General features: G+C 46.1%; 1 protein-coding gene across 9 annotated transcripts in view; it reads right to left on the minus strand.

Moving 5' to 3' along the window:
• The window catches only part of ATP2B3 (ATPase plasma membrane Ca2+ transporting 3), a 100,934-nt gene that overhangs the window by 15,253 nt on the left and 62,055 nt on the right, over positions 1-23,626 (minus strand). For all 9 annotated transcript variants that reach the window (XM_043974045.1, XM_043974044.1, XM_043974051.1 and 6 more), the window contains 6 exons: positions 22,799-22,886; positions 17,264-17,370; positions 12,744-12,935; positions 8,959-9,172; positions 4,995-5,206; positions 898-1,005 (listed from right to left, as the gene is read on the minus strand). In XM_043974045.1, coding sequence (XP_043829980.1) covers positions 898-1,005; positions 4,995-5,206; positions 8,959-9,172; positions 12,744-12,935; positions 17,264-17,370; positions 22,799-22,886 — 921 coding nt within the window. The remainder of the gene's footprint in view (positions 1-897; positions 1,006-4,994; positions 5,207-8,958; positions 9,173-12,743; positions 12,936-17,263; positions 17,371-22,798; positions 22,887-23,626) is intronic.

Consider the following 23,626-nt stretch of genomic DNA (forward strand, 5'->3'; position numbering starts at 1 on the left):
AGACTTAAGAAAATGATGGTGAACGTCTTAATCATGTAGATTAAACATAAAAATGTATAGTGTACAGATCCCCCCCAAAGAGCTGGTTGTTAAATATTCACCAGCACATCCCTGACCATTATCAGATAATATTATATAGTATAGTATACAGAGAGGTAGCCTTAAAGATAGGAAACCTGGGTTCAAGTCCTGCCTTTGAAACATACTGTCTATGTGACCCTGGGCAAGTCATCTAACCTCTCACTATTCTAAGGAACTCTCCAAGGTTATAAGATACCAATCTTCATTAAAAGAGAACATTTCTCATTGGCAGTTCCCTACATCAATGAAATTGTAGGTTTGGGCCAATAAAACATTACATGGTAATAGCTAACAATAGTAGCTAGCCTACTGAATTACTTAATTAAGTGCCTACTATGGGTCAGGCACTGTGCTAAGTGCTTTTTACAATGATTATCTCATTTGATTCTCACAACAGCCTGGGGAGGTAGGTGCTGTTATTATCTCCATTTTACAAATGAGGAAACTGAGGCAAACAAAGGTTAAGTGATTTGCCCAAGGTCAATGCATAAAATATTAGTATACACCATGAATGTTCTATGGTAACACACCATTAATAGCATTAATATAAAGACATAATAAAACACATCGTTTCTAATCCTATTATTCTTCGGATGATATATAACCAATTTAGTATTAGATGCATCAAACCTTCTGCTGTCCCCAAGGGCCAAAGGCGCACCCCCCCAACAACGACTTACACAACAAATAGCTTAAAAGCCCTATCAATATGCTCTCCCCACTCTACTCAATGACGTGGCCACCTATGCTAAACCAAGGCTGGAGGTGGGCAGTGGCAGAGTTGGACCCAGAACCCTGAAGAGGCGAGGTTTTTACCTGTCCCCAGACGAGCTCCCCGATACCAATGAATAGGCACCAGAGCCACTGTTCGATGGTCAAGGGTGCACAGCTGAAGGGCTTCCCGCCAAACTGTACAATCACAATCTGCAAGAGAAAAGGGGGCCTGAGCCAGAGGTTTGGGTGGCAGGGATGGCCAGGCTCTTCCTGTCTCCTGTTCCTCTCTCCAGCCTCCACCTGGAGTAGCTCAGATGCTCTTTCCACTTGGATGCCCTCCCCCATCTCCACTTCCATGTGAATTCTACCAGCCCTTCGAGGCTCAGTTCAAGCGCATACAAAAAGTCTTGGAAAAAGCTCTGTTCTACCATGAACTTGCTATATGACCCTAAGCTTTCATTTTTCTCTCAATGGACCCCAGTTTCCCCACATGTAAAATGAAGGGGTTGAACTACATGATTATTTTTTTTTACATTTTCTTGGGGTGGGGCAATGAGGGTTAAGTGACTTGCCCAGGGTCACACAACTAGTGTCAAGTGTCTGAGACAGGATTTGAACTCAGGTCCTCCTGAATCCAGGGCTGGTGCTTTATCCATGAACTACATGGTTGTTAAGGTCCCTTCCAGCTTTGACACAGGATGGTCTTTGATTGTAAGTTCTACTTTCTTTAGAAAACCCCCTTCCCCCAATGTAGTCCCAGCCCACAGCTATGTCTCCTCCCTCTAACACCTATAGTGTTTGGCCTTAAGCACACATCATCTACTGGAGGTGTATGGATGATGAGGTTGGGGGAGTGGAGAAGGGTAAGACTCATCTCTCCAGCAAGCTGGGAACTCCCCAGAACCTGCATTTATACCTCTTCTGCTCCCTGGTATCAGGAAGCTCAAGGCCAGGTATTGTAACCACTCCACTGAAGACTTGGTACTCGCCATTGATTTGATATCTCAGGCTACAATTGGCCCTCAGCAGTCTGAGAGTTGGCCAACCATGTCGCAAGAACTCTGCCCCCATTTCTGCTCCATGTTCCTCTGCCTTGCCATTTCCTTCCCCCTCTTCCTCCCCTGCCCCTAGCATCCCTAGGCAGGACCTTAATATCATCATGGCCTTTGCTAGTGAACGGCTTCTCGCATTCCCATCAAACCTTACTTGGATGTCAGGATCTTTGCTTTTTAACATGGGCTTTGGGCAGATAATGCTTTTACCAAAGGGACAACTCTAAGGATGGCAGGTTTCAGGATGTGGGCAGGCAGACCAGTGGGTAGGGGAAAGGAGCCACTTACCCTACCCATGTATAGGGCTATCCCTGCCTTTGGTTAACCAATTCCTTAAACCAGGAGGTCCTTATTTTTTCGTGGGGCAATGAGGGTTAAGTGACTTGCCCAGGGCCACACAGCTAGTAAGTGTCAAGTGTCTGAGGCTAGATTTGAACTCAGGTCCTCCTGAATCCATAGCTGGTGCTTTATCCACTGAATCACCTAGCTGCCCCCTAAACCAGGGGTTCTTAAACCCCCTCTCTCTGATGGACCCCTTTGGAAATCTGGTGAAAGTTATTTACTCCTCAAAATTTTGTTTTTAAAATGTGCAACATAAGGGGGCAACTAGGTGTTGCAGTGGATAGAGCACCAGCCCTGGATTCAGGAGTTCAAATCCAGCCTCAGACACTTGACACTTACTAGCTGTGTGACCCTGGGCAAGTCACTTAACCCTTATTGCCCCACAAAAAAGTGCAACATAAAATAGATATTGTTACTGTGAGAATATTATTTTTACCCATCACATTACAAAGGATATATTGAAATTATCAAATTATAAGATTGAAATTGAAATGATCAAAATGTAAAAAAAAAAACCAAGACAAAAACAAAATCAGCTTCCCAGGCTCTGGATAAAGAACCTCTGCCCTGAACCGGATCTGAGGAAGGGTGGTGCTGCTGGGAAGAGAGAAAAGGGGCTAGTGATGAAGTTGGTAGCAGGGGGTCGCTCCACAGGATGCAGCATTTATAGAAAGGGCTAATCTAAGGAAGGAGAGGAATCTCTCTGGGCGAGAGGCAGCCGGGATGAAAAGATGGCCACTCCCTACCTGCTTTCCATTCTTTCCTGCCTAATAAAGGCCTGTCTCGGGCTTCTGGGCCACATACTCAGTGGCTTCTCCCCACCAAATTTAAGGGTGTATTCAGCAGGACAGGGTGTGAACACCAACTGAAGACAGGGCTCCAGGAATACACTGCATCTAACAGTGATGGCTAAGTCACCTGTAAGTGGGAATCAGCAGAAAGTATCCCAGAGAAAGTGGCAAGAGCCTCACTGCTTGGCAACAAACCAGAGGGATTCTAGGGAATGTTTGCTGAGTGGGAATGAGGCTGACCATAAGCACTAAGGGCCTCTTCTGTTTTACTGCCTCCCACCCTCTGGTTCTCTCTGTCTCTGTCTCTGTCTCTCCCTCTCTGTCTCTCTCTGTCTCTCTGTCCCTTTCTCCTCTCTGTCTCTCTGTTCTCCCTCTGTCTCTGTCTCTGTCTTTCTCTCTATCTGTACTTCTCTCTGTCTCTCTGTGCCTCTCTGTCCCTCCCTCCTCTCTGTCTCTGTCTCCCTCTTCTCTCTCACTGTCTCATCTCTCTCTTTCTATATATGCCTCTCTCTCTCTCCTTCCCTCTCTGTCTATCTCTCTTTTCTCCCTTTCCCTCCTCTCCTCTCTCTCTCTCTTTGTCTCTCGGTCTCTCTCTTTCTCTGTCTCTGTCTTTGTTTCTGTCTCTTTGTGTCTCTCTGTCTCTGTCTCTCTGTCTCCCTTTCCCCCTCAGAGAGCCGGTACTCCCATGGTCATGACTTAAGAGGTTGGGGTTACTGAGGTTGGTTTGGTTTGGTTTTTGTGGTGGTGACTGGACCCTCACTCAGGTGCATGGGCTGTACCTACCAGCCACTTGTGAGCTCAAGCCTGGCCTTTTTCCTGGGAAATTTGGGAGGGGGTGGGGAAGAGAAGAAGCTTTTCTTTTGAAAAAATAAATGCCCAAATTTGGGAATTTCAAAGAAGTACCGAGTAAGGGATACCTCTGGAGCAGGACGATGTTTTTGGAAAGTCTGAGTTTGGGAAATACCTGGCCAGTGAGCTTGGGGCCATGTTCGAATTCCTTCCGCCCAACAAAGAACCACTTGATGAAACCATGCCCCACCTAGTGCTGGTGGTGGGAGGAGGCCCTGTGGTAGGGGTGGTCTTGCCAGGCTGTTTAAGCAACCCTCTCCTCAGAGCCCAATCTTGCAGTCCCTGTCTCCCTCCTCTTCCCCCCTCCCCAACTTTGTAGTGAGTTGGGCTCCCAGACTTGCCTCCCTCATCCTCTTTCCCATGGAAGGAACAGTGAAGGCCACCACACTGGCCTTACCAAACAGATAACTCAGCCTTCTCCACTCATCTGGACAATTGGACAAACCTTAAATTGGAGTCCCTGGATCAGCCTTACTCAGAGGCTCAGTGGGTGGCTGCACACACAGAGGGATAGGCACAGCATAGGCATTAGGGAAAGTCTGCTGCCCAATAGAGAGAAATCACAGTTGTATTTAGTTCCCCTCTGGGCTTAAAGGTTGATTATTCAAATGTAAACGCCCCATGGCAGGGGAAACCCAGTGAGACACCCTCTATCAGCAATTAACACCTTACTGGGGACCTGGAAGATCTGCTTCTGAGGTGAGAGTAGCTGGGGATCTTGGTGGCAAAGAGGCTGAGCATCCATCACCTAGGCAAAAGCAGTGATGGTGGTGCCCTGAGGCTTGCAATAGGCCCTGAAGGGGAGGTGGGAAGACAAAAAAGGACTCCTTCACAGTTTTGCCTTGGGCTGGTCTATCTTTTAGGTTATCTCTCCCTCCCCCCCTCCCTTTATGAGTTGTTTCCTCCCTTCCCTGCTAGAAGAAGGTAAGGGTTAACCTAGAAGATGGGATTGTCTCTCTTAATTCCATTTCTACCCCCCCCCCCCAGTTCTTAACCTAGTGCTTGACGTGGCAATAAGCACTTAATAAATGATTATGGATTCCTTCCTTCTCCTCAGTCTCTAATTTTTCTTCCCCTTGTTAGAAGGGAAAATGGCAACCCAGAGTCAGGATTCACCCAAGGTCACATGGCAAGTAGGTAGCAAGATCGGCCTAGATTCTCTTACTTGAATGCCAAAGGTGCCCAGGACGATGGAACAAAAGATGGGATTGCTGAAAATGCCTTCAAAGACATTCCTCTCGCCATGGATCTTCCGGGCATTGATTTCATTGCAGAGTTGCATCAGCACGAAGGTATTAAAGATGATGGTGTAATGCTCTGAGGGGGGGGAGTGCAGAGGGGCATTCCTGCCGCTATCAATGTCAAACATGACTTCACCTAGAGTGGAGAGGAAGAGAAAAGAGGTGGTTAGTGGGCAGACCCTAAGCAGATCCCAGCAGGGGTGGAGGAAGCATTAGGCACAGAGGGAAGAGAACCTCATTTTCCCCACTTGCCCCCACTGTGAAATTGCTCGGACCAATCTCAAGCTCTTATTTGGGCCTAGAGATGGGAGGGGGGCTTCCAACTTCACAGGGTTTGCTCAGTTATGGGGACAATCCATTCATCTCATTGAGGATCTTTTTTTTTTTTTTTTTTGCAAGGCAATGAGGGTTAAGTGACTTGCCCAGGGTCTCACAGCTAGTAAATGTCAAGTGTTAGAGGACATATTTGAATTCAGGTCCTTCTGAATCGAGGGCTGGTGCTTTATTCACTGTGCCACCTAGCTGTCCCCTCATTGAGGATTTTGATTGAGAAACTTGACCCAGTTCCTGAGGCTCAAATCATAGGTTCTGGTCATGATCTACCAATAAATTCGGAGCCGGTATTTTGATTCATTCCCATCTTCTCACCTTTCTATTAGCACTTTCTTTACAAAAACCCAATAAAGTTCAATGATTACCACCCCCATTTTAGAGATGAGAAAACTGAGGCTCAGAAAAAGGAAATTACTTACTCAAGGTCAATAACACTCATCTTACTGTTCTAAACTGATGGGGACAGGATGGAGTGACGTCAGTAAGAATGAGTGAAAAGCCTGACTTGAAAGAAATGTTGTTTTTTGCTGCTTTCAAAGTAATACAATGATTTATTTTGAGTAATACCTTTAAATAATGTAAAGCAGTGTGGTACAATGGTTTAGAACACCAGTCTCAGAATCCTGGCTTTGTTTCTTACTAGGGTATGACCTTGGACAAGTCCCTTCCTGCCCCCCCTTCCCAGCCTTAGTTTTCTCCTCTGTTAAATGAAGGGGGTTGGATTAGACTTTCCAGTTCTATGATCTAAATCTCTGATGCCAAGACCTTAAGTTTTACCAGGTCAACAGACTGTATGTAGCCTACTTTACTGAACAACTCAGAACTCAACATCAGGCAAGAATTAGTGCATCATTTATTTGCACATATATGGGGGGCAAAAAAAGGAGACTTGAAATGAATTTGTTCTGTCAGGTCATTAAAACAGTGCCTTTGCCCTTTCTTCTCTGCCTCAATATCCCCAATCTGTTTTGTTTTGTGGGGCAATGAGGGTTAAGTGACTTGCCCAGGGTCACACAGCTAGTAAGTGTCATAGGCCTATACTGGGGGTTAAGGACAGTCCCAGGGCCTGAGGGAAGGGGAGATGGGTCTGGGGCACCTGGAATGATCAGTCTAACAGGTGAGGCAAGCAGTGGAAGCTGCAGCCCTTTAAAGTCGGGAAAATTGGCACCGGGTTTGGGGAAGCATTGCAGGTGGAGAGAGAACAATGGGCCATCTCATGCTCCTTCCTGGCCTCCAAGCAAACTCATCAAATTGAATGTTCCCTGACAACTTCAGCATGTTCCACTCAGGCATCTCTCTCTCTCTCTCCTTCTCTCTCTCTCTCTCTCTCTCTCTCTCTCTCTCTCTCTCTCTCTCTCTCTGTTTTTTTTTTGTTTTTTGTTTTTGCTTATTTTGTGGGGCAATGAGGGTTAAGTGACTTGCCCAAGGTCACACAGCTAGTAAGTGTCAAGTGTCTGAGGTCAGATTTGAACTCAGGTCCTCCTGAATGCAGGGCTGGTGCTTTATCTACTGCGCCACCTAGCTGCCCTTCAGATCTCTCTCTCTCTCTTTTTTTCTTTTCTTTTCTTTCTTTCTTTCTTTTTTTTTTTGGTGGGGTAATGAGGGTTAAGTGACTTGCCCAGGGTCACACAGCTAGTAAGTGTCAAGTGTCTGAGGCTGGCTTTGAACCTAGGTCCTCCTGAATGTAGGGCTGGTGCTTTGTCCACTGCAGTGCCACTTAGCTGTCCCCTCTCTTTATTCTTTTTGATAATATCTAAGATTGAGCCCCCCTCGATCTACTAGTGGTAGTTGGGGTGGGAGTCTTCCCTTAGGTCCTGTCCTGTGCTTTTGCCTGGGCCATCCCCTATTCCTGAAGTACACTCCCCTCCTCCATCTGTCTCTCCCAGGCTTCCTCTTCAGCTTAAACATGGGACCTTTCCTAATCCCTGAAGCTGTTGGCGCTCCTGCTCTCATTCTCCACAAAATGATTTTGTATTTATTTACTTCTCTGTTTATCTCTTGTTTCCCTCACAGAGAACAGAAGCCCTTTGAAGGCAGGACCTGTTTCACTTTTTTTTTTTTGGTGAGGCAATTGGGGGTTAAGTGACTTGCCCAGGGTCACACAGCTGGTAAGTGTTAAGTGTCTGAGGTCAGATTTGCACTCAGGTCCTCTTGACTCCAGGGATGGTGCTCTATCCACTGGGCCACCTAGCTGCCCCCTATTTCATTTTTGCCTTGCAATCCCCAGCACAGGTAAGCCTGTGCTGTGGGGTGTGGCAGAAAGGAAGGGCTTAATGGGTGAACTGACCTGAATTGAATGAATCAAAGCACCACCTAACCAAGGGCAGAGTCAGGGACTGATAGTTTTGATTTTTTCCAATGAGGAGAAGGGGGATGAGAGAAGAGGAGGAAGAAGCAGATGAGCTGACCATATATGTTATCATGGGGCAGGGGCAGAGTCATATGCTCCTGACCCTCCCCCTTCTCCTTTTCCTCCTCTTGGATCCCTGTCTTTCCTCCCCTTCATTTCTTTCCTCTTCGTGGTCAGAATATATGTCTCATGATGATAGCTTGTCAGCTCCTGGGCCAAGATTGCTGACCTCCTCAAGGAGGAGGATACTAGTTAATATTTGAGGTTTGCATAGATTCACCCTTACAACAACCCTGGGGGGGAAAGTGCTCTTATCATTCCCATTTTACAGTTGAGGAAACTAAGGCAGACAGAGGTGAAGTGATTTGCCCAGGGTCACACAGTTACTAAACATCTGAGACAGGATTTGAACTCAGGTCTTCCCAACTCCAAGTCATGAACTCTATCCATTGTGCCACCTAGCTGCCTAGGTGAGGCTTTTCCTGATTCCCTCTAGTGAGGGGTTGCAAGTCTGCTCTCAGATGAAGAAAATCTCTTTACCCCTGTATTCACCTTCTCTACAACATATAGTCTCAGAAAGTTGCCTCAGGTGGTAAGAAATTAAGTGACTTGTCCAAGGTCCCACAGGCAGGATATTTCAGAGGCTCTCTATCCAATATACCAGGGTGCCTTTCTGTGTGTGTGTGTGTGTGTGTGTGTGTGTGTGTGATGATATCAGACCTTTATCAGAAAAATTTGCAACTCCTGTTTTTAGCTGCATTGATTTTGTTTGTACAAAAGCAATTTTACATAGCCCAAACTGTCCATTTTATTTTCTGTGACCACCTCTAGCTTTTACTTGGTCAAGGATGGCAGCCTGGTGCAGTGGACAAAAAGTTGGATTTGGCGTCTCAGAAGAGCTGGGTTCAAAATCTGGCTTGGCTCTCTGACCTTGGACAAGTCACCTCACCTTGATGGGACCCAGTTCTCCCAACTTTCAAATGAACTTGTTTAGGATGTGACCTTTTCTATTTAGGTCTCTGTGTAAACCTGAAACCCATTTGGACTCCACCCCTGCTGAGCTAGGTCAATTGCCCGTCTTCTGTATGTGGGCAGCCCCTGAGAGTTTAGAGGGTTGAGCTGAAGTGCTAACATGTGAGCACAAGCCCGGCTGGCAGCAGGAAGGGCGTTGGGCAAACAGGCTTTCACTGGCAGAAGCAGCCTACCCGCAAACAGCAGGGTGAAGATGACTGTAAGCTGATAGATGGCATGGCCCAGAATATTCTTCATCATTGTACGGGAGATGAGGGGCTTGTCTCGACCATATGGCTTTCGCAGGAGGAGGGACTCAGTGGGTGGTTCCGTTGCCAGTGCCAGTGAAGCAAACGTGTCCATGATGAGATTCACCCAAAGCATCTGGACCGCTTTGAGAGGGGAGTCCTGTGGGCAGAGAGGATTGGAAGGAAGAAGTTAGCCCCTGGGGATCAAGGCACCACCTAGGCCTTTCAGAGACATGAATCAGAAGCAGCGCCAACAATTACCTTACAGAAATACTTCCCTACTGAGCAGGTGGGCGTTTGGATCTTTGTAAAAAGAAAAAAAAAGCTACCCAGTTTGGGCTCAATTTTATTGGTGTTTTGTTCAAATGAAAACATGTGACAGCTCTTGTCACTCCTTTGGAGCAAGTGTGATCGTGATATTCCCTGTTGCTTGTGTTACTGCTTTGAGGTTTGGCATGGTGTTTAGTTAAGCCCTTAGGCTGTGTGTGTGTGTATGTGTGTGTGTGTGTGTGTGCACTTGCATTTCTTCACCAGGTTGTGGCAACAGCCTGAGAGCTAGACCTCCATCACCTACTTTCTCTTCCTTTTAATTTTCTTTTTAAAAAATTTCTTTTAATTTTCTTTAGAATATTGCTTTTTAAAAAATATTTTTTGGGGGTGGGGCAATGAGGGTTAAGTGACTTGCCCAGGGTCACACAGCTAGTGTCAAGTGTCTGAGGCTGGATTTGAACTCAGGTTCTCCTGAATCCAGGGCTGGTGGTTTATCCACTACCCCACCTAGCTGCACCCATCACCTACTTTCTTGGGCTCTTTAGTAGCTTCCTCACTGGTGTCCCTACCTTTCGTCTTTCACTTCCTCCTTCAAAAGCAATTATTTCAATAAAGCACTGGCCCTGGATTCAGGAGGACCTGAGTTCAAATCCAGTCTCAGACACTTGATACTTACTAGTTGTGTGACCCTGGGCAAGTCACTTAACCCCCATTGTCAGCAAAAAAGCGCAATTATTTCTGTTCTGGCCAGAAACCCTGAGGGTCATCCCCTCCTGGACTGGTTCTTTTGGGAAGCCAAACTAGGCCATCTTTTGCTTCAATTATTTTTTTTTAAATTAATTTATTTATTTAAGTTGTCAACATTTGTTTAGATAAGATTTCCAATTTCCAATTCCCTCAATTCTTACCTAGCCTCAATCACTGAATGGGCGTCTCCTCAGACAAACTGAGATCTGGGAAAGACCTTAACTTAAAAAGGTCAAGCTCTCCCACCGCATCCGGGGCCATCTCCAGTCATCCTGACCTATGTCTTACCACTGGACTCCCATGACTTTGGAGAGGAGAATGAGGCTGATGACTTTTCCCAGCTCTGCCTCACTTAAATCCAATTCACTTGCAAGTCAAGACATCACCCTCCTGATGTCCTTGGTCCTCTTTGAGAAGGAAGGAGGAACAACAACAATCCTCCTTCACTTCCAGAGGCATCTTTTGGTGCCTCCTCTGTAAAATGAGGGGCTCGGACTCAACAGTCTCTAAGCTCCCTTCCGGTTCTAGATCTAGGACTCTATGATCCATGCTGATGATAGGATTGTAGTCTAGAACTGATGGAAGAGATCTTGGAGGTCATCACCCTCCTGCTGATTTGGGCTGAGAACCTCCATATCCAGTGCCCTTCCTCTGTTCCAAATGACTTCTAATCCATGTCAAGCCCTGTTCTGCATGCCTTACCCCCATGCTTGAGACCCATTGCTTTCTGGATAATGTCCAGAGCTCTGAAAAGCAATTCAGGCACTTATCCCATAGTGATGGTGCTTGGTACATAATACATGCTCACTGACCATCTGTGAATGATGATCGTGGTGGTTTGAGGCTCCCCACAGTCTGACACCAACTAACCTTTCCAGCTTTAACCCTGGCCCTCCTCTGGGCTTCAGCTCATCATATCTCCCTCCTCTTCCTCTCCAAACTCTTCCAATTTGTACTTAAAGATCCAGGTCAAGGGGCAGCTAGGTGGTGCAGTGGATAGAGAGCACCAGCCCTGAAGTCAGGAGGACCTGAGTTCAAATCTGACCTTAGATACTTGACACTTACTAGCTGTGTGACCCTGGGCAAGTCACTTAACCCCAATTGTCTCATCAAAACAAAAAAACCCCACCAAAACCCAAAACAAACCAAAACAAAAAAAACCAAAGATCCTGGTCAAGCTCTCCCCTCCCCTAGAGACTGCAGCTTTCTGAGCTGAGTGGGTCCTGGGATATCCACTCTACCAAAGAGCTGCCCCCTTTGCCCACCTGATGTCCACAATCTGGGGGAGGAAGGAAACAAGTGTTTTTCACAGGGATTTCAAAAGTCTAAATAAGAATGAATTCAGCCCTCCAAATCCAGGAAAGGTGATGGAGGAGGTCACAACTTGGGAAAAGGAGCAGGTCAGACTTGGTGGCTTTGTGGAGCACTTTGGCCTGGTTATTGTTGGCTTTGGGATGGGTTTTTTGGTACAAGGGAGGCTTCATTAGAGAAGGGGGTGGCATCAGGTACTGGGAAATGATTTCAGTGTCAAAAGTAAAGGGTATTTGTGGGCAGCTAGGTGGCACAGTGAATAAAGCACCAGCCTTGGATTCAGGAGGATCTGAGTTCAAATCTGGTCTCAGACACTTGATACTTACTAGCTGCGTGATCCTGGGCAAGTCACTTAACCCTCATTGCTCCACAAAAAAGTAAAGGGTATTGTTACCACTTGCTGTTATTGTTGTTGTTGCGTGTGTTGTTATGTTTTTAAATAATTGCTGCTCTTTTTTTGGGGGGGGCAATGAGGATTAAGTGACTTGCCCAGGGTCACACAGCTAGTAAGTGTCAAGTGTCTGAGGCCAAATTTGAACTCAGGTCCTCCTGAATCCAGGGCCAGTGCTTTATTCACTGTGCCACCTAGCTGCCCCAGAATTGTTGCTCTTCTGATGAAAAATGAATCCATTCTGCATCCACCATTCCCAGTCAAAAATACAGATGCTACTATTAATGATGATGGTATCACAAGTTTTTTGTACCAATTAAAATACCTGAACAACAACAACAACACACATACATACACACACACACACACACACGTGCACACACACACAAAGGATGGAGTCCCTCAGTCTCCAAGAGTAGGTGAAGAGGAGAAGCAAACAATTATTTACAAGATAAAGGGATGATTATCACTTGTCTCTCCCTTCATTTACAGGTAAGAAAGCTTGGGTCAGAGATGATGCTGGTCAAATGCTTGGCAGCCCTAGTTTTTTTTTACTCATTATGGTATAATACAGACCTTAAAGACAACTGTGCCCATGAGGATAGAGACTTTGGGAGAGGTAAGCTTGGCTTTCCCAATACTGTTCTCATTCCCTTTAAGTGATCCATTATGTATCCCCTATCTGTACTTTGGTTTAGAAATGGCTAGAGCGGGGGCAGCTAGGTGGTACAGTGGATAAAGCACTGACCCTTGGTTCAGGAGGACCTGAGTTCAAATCCGGCCTCAGACACTTGACATTTACTAGCTGTGTGACCCTGGGCAAGTCACTTAACCCCACATTGCCCCACAAAAAAAAGAACAAAAAACAAAACAAGAAATGGCTAGAGCTTGCTTTCTATATGGGAAGGCTCTGAGACAAGGAGACTGGTTTTGTCTTCACCTCAATGGTCCTTGTGAAAAGGACCTCAGTGCCAGCCCACCGAGTCTGACCTGACAGCAAGAGGATGCTTACCTGTGTGATACAGGCTCCTGTGAAGGCCACAATCACAGCGACCACATTGACTGTCAGTTGGAACTGAAGGAACTTTGAGATGCTGTCATAAACATTTCGGCCCCACATCACTGCCTTGACGATGCTGGAGAAGTTGTCATCAGTGAGGATGATGTCCGAAGCCTCCTTGGCCACATCTGTTCCAGCGATCCCCTGGAGAATCACATAGACAACCCATGGGAAGGACTCTCTCAAAAGGCCACTTCCACCTCCTACTTCCTCCCTTCCTTTCTCATCAAGGCAAAGTCATTGCTGCCATAAAATTCACTCTTTCTTTTGACTTCTCTACTCATTCATTCATTCATTCATTCAAGTATGGAGTACCTGCTCCAGGTATGGAGCCCACAGACACAACATTAGAAGTTTATGTAGGGGATTGGCTTCCTTTCTGTAATAGTAATAGCAACTAGGGATTCTGTAGCTATGTACATGTCTACACACAATGTATATATAGTATACATATATTATGTGTATGTATGTGTGTATGTATACGTATATATGTTTATGTTAGCTCATTTGAGCCTGGTAATAACTCTGGGAGGTAGGGGCTGCTAATGAACATTTTACAGATGAAGAAACTGAGGCAGATCGCAGTGAAGTGACTTGTCCAAGGTCACACAGCTAGTAAGCAGACAAAGCAGGATTTAAACTCAGGTCTTCCTGAATCCCAGACTCTTTCCCCTGTGGCACCTTGCTGCTGCCTTTCTGTCCTGAAACACGGAATAATGAAGTGTCTGTCTCTTCTGTAAAATGAAGGGTTAGGTAACCTCTAAATTTCTTCCCAGGTCTTTATGCTGGGCCATGTAGTACTGAAAACCTGGCTCTAAAACAAATTGCTATGAGGTCCAGTCCTATTTTAAATACCCCAAAGAAACTTATCGTTGGAAAGTGGAAAAAAAAACAACTTCCCTCGACTTCTGTGCTTCCTACCTGGCCTCCTTGCCTCTAAGTCTCTCTGGCCCATTCCACACTGCATACAAAGCCAAAGGCATTTGTCTAAGGCACGGTTCTGATCGGGTCATTCCCTTGCTCTAAACCCTCTTCACGGCCCACTGAAGAAAGGATAAAAGTCCACTCCTAGGATTCTCCAATTTCTGGCTCCTTTCCCTAGCACCCTACAATTTTCCTTCTGCTACGCTGCCCCATTCACACACCACACCATTCTGGCCAAATGGCTCCACCTCCTTGCCCTTGAGGACCTAGCTGGCCAGTGGGCATCCAAGCCTTTGCTTGAAAAGCCCCAGTAAAAGGGGCAGCTAGGTGGCACAGTGGATAGAGCACCGGCCCTGGATTCAGGAGGACCCGAGTTCAAATCTGGCCTCAGAAACTTGACACTTATTAGCTGTGTGACCCTGGGCAAGTCACTTAACCCCAATTGCCTCACCGAAAAAAAAAAAAAAAAGAAAAGCCCCAGTAAAGGGGAAAATCTCTTGAGGCATCTCACTTCACTCCAGGCCAGCTGCTCAAAATTGCCAGGAAGTATTTCCGACCATCAGGCCTGAACTTGCTTCTGCAACTTCCTCCCTTTGCTCCTGGCTCTGTGCTCTGGGGCCAAACACAAGTCCAGTCCCTGTTCCATGCGACAGCCCTTCAGACACCAGCCTTTTCTTCTCCAGGCTAAACATTCCTAGCTCTTCAGATGCTTTTCAAAGGGTGTGATCTGGAGATCAATTCCCCATCCTGCTCTGATTCCTCAGAATGCTCTCTAACTCATCCATGTCTTTACTTATCAATGAGAGCCAATGCAGAAACCCTTTTGCTCTGAGATTGTTCTTGCCCTAGAGAACCTTCTGTTTTATTGGAAAGGTACTGCATGAATAAAAAGAGGATATATATATATATATATATAATTTTTCTTCTGGGCAGCTAGGTATCACTGCAGTGTATAGAGTGCTGGGCCTGGAGCCAAAATGACTCCAGATACTTCCTAGCTGTGTGACCCTGGGCAAGTCACTTAACCCTCATTGCCGCCCCCCCAAACCAAAACAAAAAAATGAGCTGGAGAAGGAAATGGCAAACTACTCCAATATCTTTGCCAAGAAAACCCCAAATGGGGTCACAAAGAGTCAAACACAGCTGAACAACAAAATGTATTTCTCCCCCAACCCCTGTGATTTCACTGGGGTTAGGGGACTCCAGTGCTGGTTCAGCATCTCTTCTGCACTTTATAGTCTCAGAGAGTTGCTTGAGGTACCAAGTGAAGTGACTTGCTAAGGATGATACAACTAGTAAGTTGTCAGAAGCAGGACTTGAACTCAGGTCTTCTTGACTGAGGCCATCTCTGTATCTTCTGTGCTACATTGCCTCAAAATGGAGGTTATGCACAAAATACATTCATAGTGATCCGGGAGGGAACACTAACCATTGTGAGAAGCAGGAAAAGCCTATTGAAGGAGGCACTTGAGCTGTACCAAATAGAACCAACGGAGATCGGGTAGGGGCTGACCAGGGCAAAATACAGTGGGGATCCCCCCTCCTGAGTCCTCAACACTAAGCCTCTCTTAGGGTAGCCTCGGACGGCATTTATTGTTTGGATCCAAATATATGATTTTACATTTAGCCTTATTCTCTATCATTTATTTGAAGAAGAAAGTGGCAAGGTGGCTAGAGCAATTGCAGAACGATAGATGCTAAGCAAGGGGTGGGAGGTTACCTTTTCTTTCTGGCTAAAATCCTAAGAGCAAGAGACAGAGGTGACCACATCTGTGAGGGATGCTAAGGGGCCTGGTCTAAGTCGTTCAAGGATCATGACAAGAGTATGGGCTAATGATTTTGGAGAAAGCACAAAAGTCTTGGCATGAGTCAGACAAGGCTGTGGTTGAATCTGGATGTCCGATCGTTACAAGAGCACTTAAGAAGTTAAGTCCAGGGTCACACAGCCAATATATGGCCAAGGTGGATTTAGAACCCAGGGTTCCCGATTCTCATGCCAGTTCTCTACCCAGTACTCCATCATTTTTTCCTCTCTCCCCCTTTGTGGCTGAACTTGGGCAAAGGGTCTTGCAGGGAAGTTGGCTGCAAGACAGGAAAGGAGAACAAAAGAGGAGAGGGAAAAGGGCAGTATTCTTGGGTCTTGGTCATTTGTGGTCATGTCTCATTAGATAGTATGAACGAGTGAATAAAGAAGCATTTATTAAGTGCTGTGCTAAATGCTGCGGGGGTGGGGGACAAGAAAAGAAGGAAACCTTTCAGTAACCCATGAGTCTGCAACCTCTCCCTAGAATCAGAGTGAGGGTAGTTCTCTCACTAAATCCTAAGAGTCAGAACCAGCAAAGAACTTTGTCCAATCATCTCTTCCCACTTTACAGATGGGGAAAATGAGGCCCAGGGAGGGGAAATAATTTGCCTGAGGTCACCCAAGTAGAAATTTGCAGACTCAGAATCTGAACCTAGGTTTTCTTATTCTAGCTTTTGAGTATTCTTTTCACTATACTATGTTGCCTCCCCAGGGGAAGTGGCACAGTGGATGGAGTTCCAGGTCCAGAGTCAGGAAGACTCTGAAGTTCAAATCCTGTTTCAGACATTTACCAGCTGTGGGACCCTGCTCAAGTCACTTCACCCTGCCTGCCTCAGTTTCCTCATCTGTCAAATGAGCTGGAGAAGAAAAGGGAAAATCAATTCAGTATCTTTACCAAGAAAACCCCAAATGGGGTCATGAAGAGTCGGACATGACTAAAATATGACTGAACAATGTTGCCTCCCATGACTATTTTTGCAAGAAGCAAGCAGAACACTCAGGGAGAGCTGCAAGACTTTATTCATCTAGACTTGACCAATTTGGAATGAATTTGGGACATTGAGTTGGTTTCCCTTTGTACAATCTCTAGCAAACCGAGCAAGTATAAAGGCAACGTGTGGCTGCTTCAGGGAGAGTGCCAGCTCCAGCTTTGGCAGCAGGGTTTCATGTGCTAATGGCCAGTGACTCTTTTTTTTAGGGCAATGAGGGTTAAGTGACTAAAATAATTTGTATAGTATTGGAATTAATTGTTCTTTTTTGTGGGGCAATGAGGGTTAAGTGACTTGCCCAAGGTCACACAGCTAGTAAGTGTCAAACTTGATTTGAACTCAGGTCCTCCTGAATCCAGGGCTGGTGCTCTATCCACTGCACTACCTAGCTGCCCCCTGGCCAGTGACTCTTAGCTGGTCTTCCGAGTTCACTAAGGCACATGGCCTTGGCTTTTGTCTCTTAGTCATGAAGCTGGATGCTAGAAGGTTACCATGCTTGGCCACTTTAAACGTGGGCCTTCCCCAAGTTTGACCAATCTTCCTCCAACCAGGAAGAAGTATGTGAGCTTTGGCTGTGTACAGTATGGTGTGTGAGTGTGAGTGTGTGTGTGTGTGTGTGTGTGTGTGTGTGAGATCAATGTAACTAGAGCTTTCCAAGATGGGGTCTCCCCTTCCCAAAGGATACCTCTATGGGACTGGAGGGGCCATGGGCATATTGGGGAGGGAGGGAGAGAGCCTGGGGAGAAAAAGTTTACCATGGCAAATCCCACATCTGCTTTCTTCAGGGCAGGCCCATCATTGGTCCCATCTCCAGTCACGGCCACCACTTGCCGCTGCTCCCCAATGGTGCTGTCAATGATCCCTGAAACAGAAGAGAAGGCCATGAAGTGAAACCAAGATACCTGTCACTTTGGAACCATTTGCAGTTTGAACTTTCCTGATATTTCTGTCTTAATATACAACATTACTCCCCCCTTTAATGATCCTATTCCTATTGGGTTTTTTGTTTGTTTGTTTGCTTGCAGGGCAATGAGGGTTAAGTGACTTGCCCAAAGTCACACAGCTAGTGAGTGTCAAGTGTCTGAGGCTGCATTTGAAGTCAGGTCCTCCTGAATCCAGAGCCTGTGCTTTATCCACTGCAGCACCACCTAGCTGCTCCCTTGAACTTTTCGATCAGCCACTGGAGACTTGTAGGGTTTGGCAGAGAAAGCCCTGGTCTGGGACTCAGGAGACAGAGCTTCTGCCACTTTCTAGCTCTCCTGTATTGGGCCGGTCATTATTATCTCTGGGCCTCAGTTTCTTTATCCATGAGGGGACTGAATTCACTCAGTGGCCTGTGGGGACCGGGGCCCTTTAAGTAACTAGGCAAGCCTCTTCTAGCCAAAATAAATGAAGGAGTTCTCATTCACTTTTGCACAATATCCAGCCTGTGAGCTGACTCATCTCCTTAGTTCCCTCCCTCTCCCCACAACAGTGGGGCCCTACTTAGGAGTAAAGACTGAGAGTTGGAAGGGGCCTCAGGGACTGTCTAGTCCAACCCTCTCATTTGATTGAGGGGGAAACTGAGGCCCAGGGAGGGGGAAGGGACTTGCCCCGGATCACACAGGCAGTAAGGGGCACTTTTCACTGTACTGTCCTGTCACCCTTAGGTCTCTCCTCCTTACTCAATTCCCCCCCCCAACAGACACACACACACACACACACACACACACACACACACACACTTGACTATCTCCCTCTCAGAGGTTGCTGCTTCCTTTTTCTTCCTGCCGCCACTCTTTCCAGTCCAGAGCCTCATCCCCTCCAGCCAAGGCTCTTCCTATGGTCCCAGGCGCCACTTAACAAAGCTGATGAACTCATTATGCTAATGACAGACGGTTTACAAAAACTCCTCAGGCTCCTTTTTCTAGTTCTGGGGTCTCATGTGTGAATTACATTAGAATAAGGGCCTGCCGGATGGGGACAACACACTGTGTGGCTCACTGGTCCTGCTATTGTCTATTTCCCTTGTACATTTCTCCAGTGACCTGGAACTTCACCATTGGTGTGGGCACTTCCTCTTCCAGGGATTCTCATGGTGTAAAATGCATAAAATCAAATGCCACAGGATTACTAAGGAAACCCATTATGCTACAATACAGTTATAAAAATAGATATATATTTAAAATTTTTTTTAAATTTAAAAAAATTTAAAAAAATTTTATGTTTGTTTGTTTTTGTTTATTTGTGGGACAATGAGGGTTAAGTGACTTGCCCAGGGTCACACAGCTAGTAAGTGTTAAGTGTCTGAGGCTAGATTTGAACTCAGGTCCTCCTGACTCCAGGGCCAGTGCTCTATCCACTGCGCCACCTAGCTGCCCCTATATGTATATATATTTTAAACCAAGTTCACAGACCTCAAGGTAAGAATCCCTGCCCTGTCCCCTTGCAGACCCCAAGTACATTTAAGAGAGTGCTGGCCTTGGAGTCAGGAAAACCTCAAGTCAAATCCTTCCTATGATACTTTCTAGCTGTGTCACCCTAGCCAAGTCACTTAACCTTTCTGTGGCTCAGTTTCCTCATCTGAAGAATGGGGATAATAATAGCACCTACTTCCCAAGGTTGTTGTGAGGACTAAATGAGATAACATATCTAAACTGCCTTGCAAACCTTAAAGTACTATATATTATATATTAATATATATAGAAAATATTTATATTATATAATATTTATGTTATTATTTGCTATGCGAACAGTCCAAGGCAATGCTATGGAGATGACCCAGCCCAATGTGTCTGCTAGGGATGAGCCAGGTTTTAAGAGCAAGACATCAGGGACCAGGTGGGTCAAGTGAGATTGGACAGGTAGACACAAAGAGCAGCTTTTGCTAACCTCTCCTGCTTGTGTGAAGGGGTATGGAGTGAGACCAATTGATCACTCCCAGAGTGTTCCCTCTGTCTTCCCTTTCTTTCATTTATAACCAACTCCAAGGTGGGGGTCACAGACACACAACCCTTCCTCCAACCCATGGGGTGACAAGCTTCCAAACTGTCTGTCTCTGTCCCAAAGGAAAAGCAGGAAAACCACATGGGAGCAAGTTTGGAAATATATTTGGAGGCATCGAAAGCTTTAGTCCCGAATTTTAGTAATGTAAAACAAACACCCCTCCCCAACTAAATGACCCTAGTTGGCTAGTTGCCTGTGTCCTGTGGTTTTTTTTTTGGGGGGGGGGTTGAGGTGTCTGTGTGGGTGTTTTCATATTCAGAGAGAAAAGTTCAGACGTGGGAGGTCATAGTTTTCATATTTCAATATTTTTGACTGATATTCCATCATCTTTTACTTTGTGAAATCCAGAGCCAGGTCATAATGGTTATTTTTTTATTTGACCAACCATTCAGAAGCCCTCAGTTTTGGCAAGGAAGGGAAGGCTTTTTGCCCATACACGCTAGACACTCTGGGAAGACTACTTGGTTTGTGGTTTGAGCATATTGCCACCAAGTGGACAACCTCAGCATTACACCCTCTCACTGGATAATAAAATGACTCTCCCTTTCTTGGATAGTGAGGGGAATACATGGAATCCCTCTCCCCACCAAGGATCTGTGGATAGATTTCAGGGGGCCAATGCACTAGGATGGGAAAAATGATGTCTTTTACCCTGACCTCTCACTGAAGTTGAGCATTTCCTTCAGTTATAAATATAAACAGAGATTCTAATCACCATTTTATAGATGGAGGTCCATAGGAAATGTATAAATTATGACAGATGAAGCTGGAATAAAACCTTTCTGGCATGAACTGACTGAGAGATACACATTAATAGATATAATGTAATGCATATGTATAATATATATTACATATATACTCAAATATATAATAAATATGTGTGTGTATGTGTGTGAGAGATGTGGCTTTTCTAAGTTATATTCTCCAAATGTTACCAAAATGGCTGTTCTTGATTAAAATGCCCTTGACCCCTGAGCCACCTGTTCTCCAAGGGGCCTTCTCAGTGCAAGGATTCTGCAGTGGAAAAAGTAGCAAATTGGCAATCGAAGGATTGGGTTCAAAGCCTAGCTCTGCTTGCCTTGGTGACCTTGGGCAAATCGATTGCCTTCTCTGGGCCTCAGTTTCCTTCTCTGCCAAATGAGGGGACGAGAGATCCCTTGTAACTCTAAACCTCTGATCCTTTGGCATACCAAACATGCCCTACACGTCCCTGGGAAACAACCAGGTCTGTTGCAGCTTCTTTTTCCCCTGTTCTGCCTTTCCTCTTCATATTCAGGGGTGTGACCTGGGCCTTTTTGTGTGTGTGTGTGTGGGGGGGGCAATGAGGGTTAAGTGACTTGCCCAGGGTCACACAGCTAGTAAGTGTCAAGTGTCTGAAGCTGGATTTGAACTCAGGTCCTCCTGAATCCAGGGCTGGTGCTTTATCCACTGCACCTGGGACTTCTACAAGAGTCAATTTTGACCACTTGGTTGGGCCAGTGGGGCAAGTTCCCCAGTCCATGCACCTCCCCTCATTAATCCCCTCCATGTCCTGTCATTGGTTGGTACTCATTGCATCAGTGTGTGCTTGTGGCTCCTACTGGGTGATGCTCAGGGTACAAATTGGCTGGGTTGGGGGTAGGGTGGCTGACATGGAGGGAGGGAGAAGAGGTAAAGGGAATAGGGTTTGGATTGGAAGCTGACAGCAGCACCTTGTAGATTTGCTACCATGTGCCCTGATGGTCTCATCCTTCTTAGGATAATGAGTGCCTAGCATTGGGTTGTCTGGAAGAAACCATGGGTTCTCCCCCAAACTTAGGGGTGTGCCCTTCTCCTCTCTAGTTTTGTTTCCCAATTGGCAGAATCACACCTGACATTTCTATGGTTCTTTAAGGTTTGCAAAACCCTTTACATTTGATGTTCACAACCACCCTCGAAAGTAGGGGTTATTATTAGCCGCACTTCATATACCAGGTGTCCCCAAAGTCTTGGTAGAGTTTGAAGCTATTAAAAAAAACATACAACTGCACCAAGACTTTGGGGACACCCCATAGGAGGATGTAGAGGCTGAGAAAAGTTCCGTGACCAGATATGCTGAGTGACAATAGCACATCTAGGACTCAATACCAGGTCTCCTGACTCTCAGGCCTAATGTTCTTTCTACCCCAGTTTGAAATATTGAGAGAAATCAAGTCAACTCAACAGATAGGAATGACCTAGCAGTGTGCGCCTGGGCAAGTTTACTTCATCTTTCATGCCTCAGTTGGACTTGATGGCCTCTAAGGTTCCTTCCAGGTCTAGATTTAGAATCCTGTGACCCTCTGACATCATCCACTTCTGGTTTTCCTGCTGAGTTAAGATATTTATTTATTAATCTATTAATTTATATATTTATCTACCTATCTATCCATTCATTCATTCATTCATTCATTCATTTATTAATTTATCTATTTATTTTGGTGAGGCAGTTGGGGTTAAGTGACTTGCCCAGGGTCACACAGCTAGTAAATGTCAAATGTCTGAGGCTGGATTTGAACTCAGATCCTCCTGAATCCAAAGCTGGTGCTCTATCCACTGCAGCGCCACCTAGCTGCCCCTGAGTTATGATATTTATTTGGGGATATTGCTTAAATCAGGGCACATTTGCATTGAGACTCAAAATCTGGTGTAATCCAATTCAAAAACATAAATAACTGAGAAGTATTGAGGCCGATGCCACACAGCTCTTTAACTTTAAGGATCATGAAATGTCGGAGCTGGAAATGATTGTGTCTAAGACCTCAGATGGGAAAACTGAGGCCCAGAGAAAGGAAATGACCTGTCCAAGGTCATACAGGTAGTAAGTGACAGAGCTGAGGTTCGAACCCTTATGCTCTGACTCTGGGTCCTCTTTCCAATCTGTACCAAAAAAAGTGAGAGATAAGCTATTGCTGTTCTTGCCAAGTGTCCTGTCTCATCTTCAGCTCTTCTTCTCCAATAGTCCTCTGCTCTTTGGTCTCCCTCAAACTAGCCTCCCCAAAGCTAAAAGACATTGCTCTGCTATAGATTTCCCATTGTGGAGGCTAGGGGAGAAGGGACTTTGTGAGTCCTGTAGTGTTCTCAAGCCAGGTCCCAGATTGGCTCAGCTTCTCCTAGATGTGGTGGCACCACATTGGGTGCAATCAAGAGCAGAGGATGATGGGGGGAGATACAAAACAAGCCTCAGAAAGTTGATAAGGATGCACTATAGAAGGTGGGGAGTGGGGGAGAGGCCAGAGAAGAGCAGTACAGTGGAGAAGGTGGCTGCAGAGAAGCAGGAGCGGGGGCAGGAGGGGTCGGGGCCTTACCTTTCACCAGGGTGTGTTTGTCGGTGGGAGAAGACCGAGCTAGGACCCTCAGCTTGGGCCAGACTTTATCGAGGCGATCTTGTTCAATCTGGGTAATACAAAGAACAGACAAGGCTGAGGCTGAGTGGGGACAAGGAGAAGGAGAACACACTGCATGACCAGGCTAGAGGGATGAAGAGAGCCAAGGTCAAAACTGGCCATCTGTCTATTCTCTCCAGGGCCTTGGGGGAAGGTCATGAGGATACGTGCAGCATGCTCCCTGACCCCCCCCCCCCCAGTGCTAGTATGACCAGCATAGCATCGCTGTGCTGCAGAAATCACTGAAACCTTCTCATCTTCATTTGGGCCAGGGCCCCCAGCCTTTCTCAGCCCCCATAGCTCATCTTTCAAACAACCCCTATTCGCTGGGAGGAAATAACTTCGGGACTTTGCCAGGCATATGGACACGGGCTAGGGTACAGGGATTGTGATTTCATTGATATAGAGTTCTCTCCCAGGTGAGGGAACCTCTGAGTCTGAATTGCTCTGAGCATTGAGAGGTCAAATGGCTTCCCCAAGGTCCCCACAGCCATGTGTGTGTGTGTGTGTGTGTGTGTGTGTGTGTGTGTGTGTGTGTGTGTGTGTGTGTGAGAGAGAGAGAGAGAGAGAGAGAGAGAGAGAGAGAGACAGAGAGAGAGAGACAGAGACAGAGACAGAGAGACAGAGAGACAGAGAGAGGAGGGAGAGAAGAGAGAGGATAGAAGAGAGAAGAGAGAGGAGAGAGAGAGGAGGGAGAGAAGAAGGAAGAGAGAGGAGAGACAGAGACAGAGACAGAGAGAGGAGAAAGAA

Source organism: Dromiciops gliroides, chromosome X, assembly GCF_019393635.1.
Source record: "Dromiciops gliroides isolate mDroGli1 chromosome X, mDroGli1.pri, whole genome shotgun sequence".
Taxonomy (NCBI): Eukaryota; Metazoa; Chordata; class Mammalia; order Microbiotheria; family Microbiotheriidae; genus Dromiciops; species Dromiciops gliroides.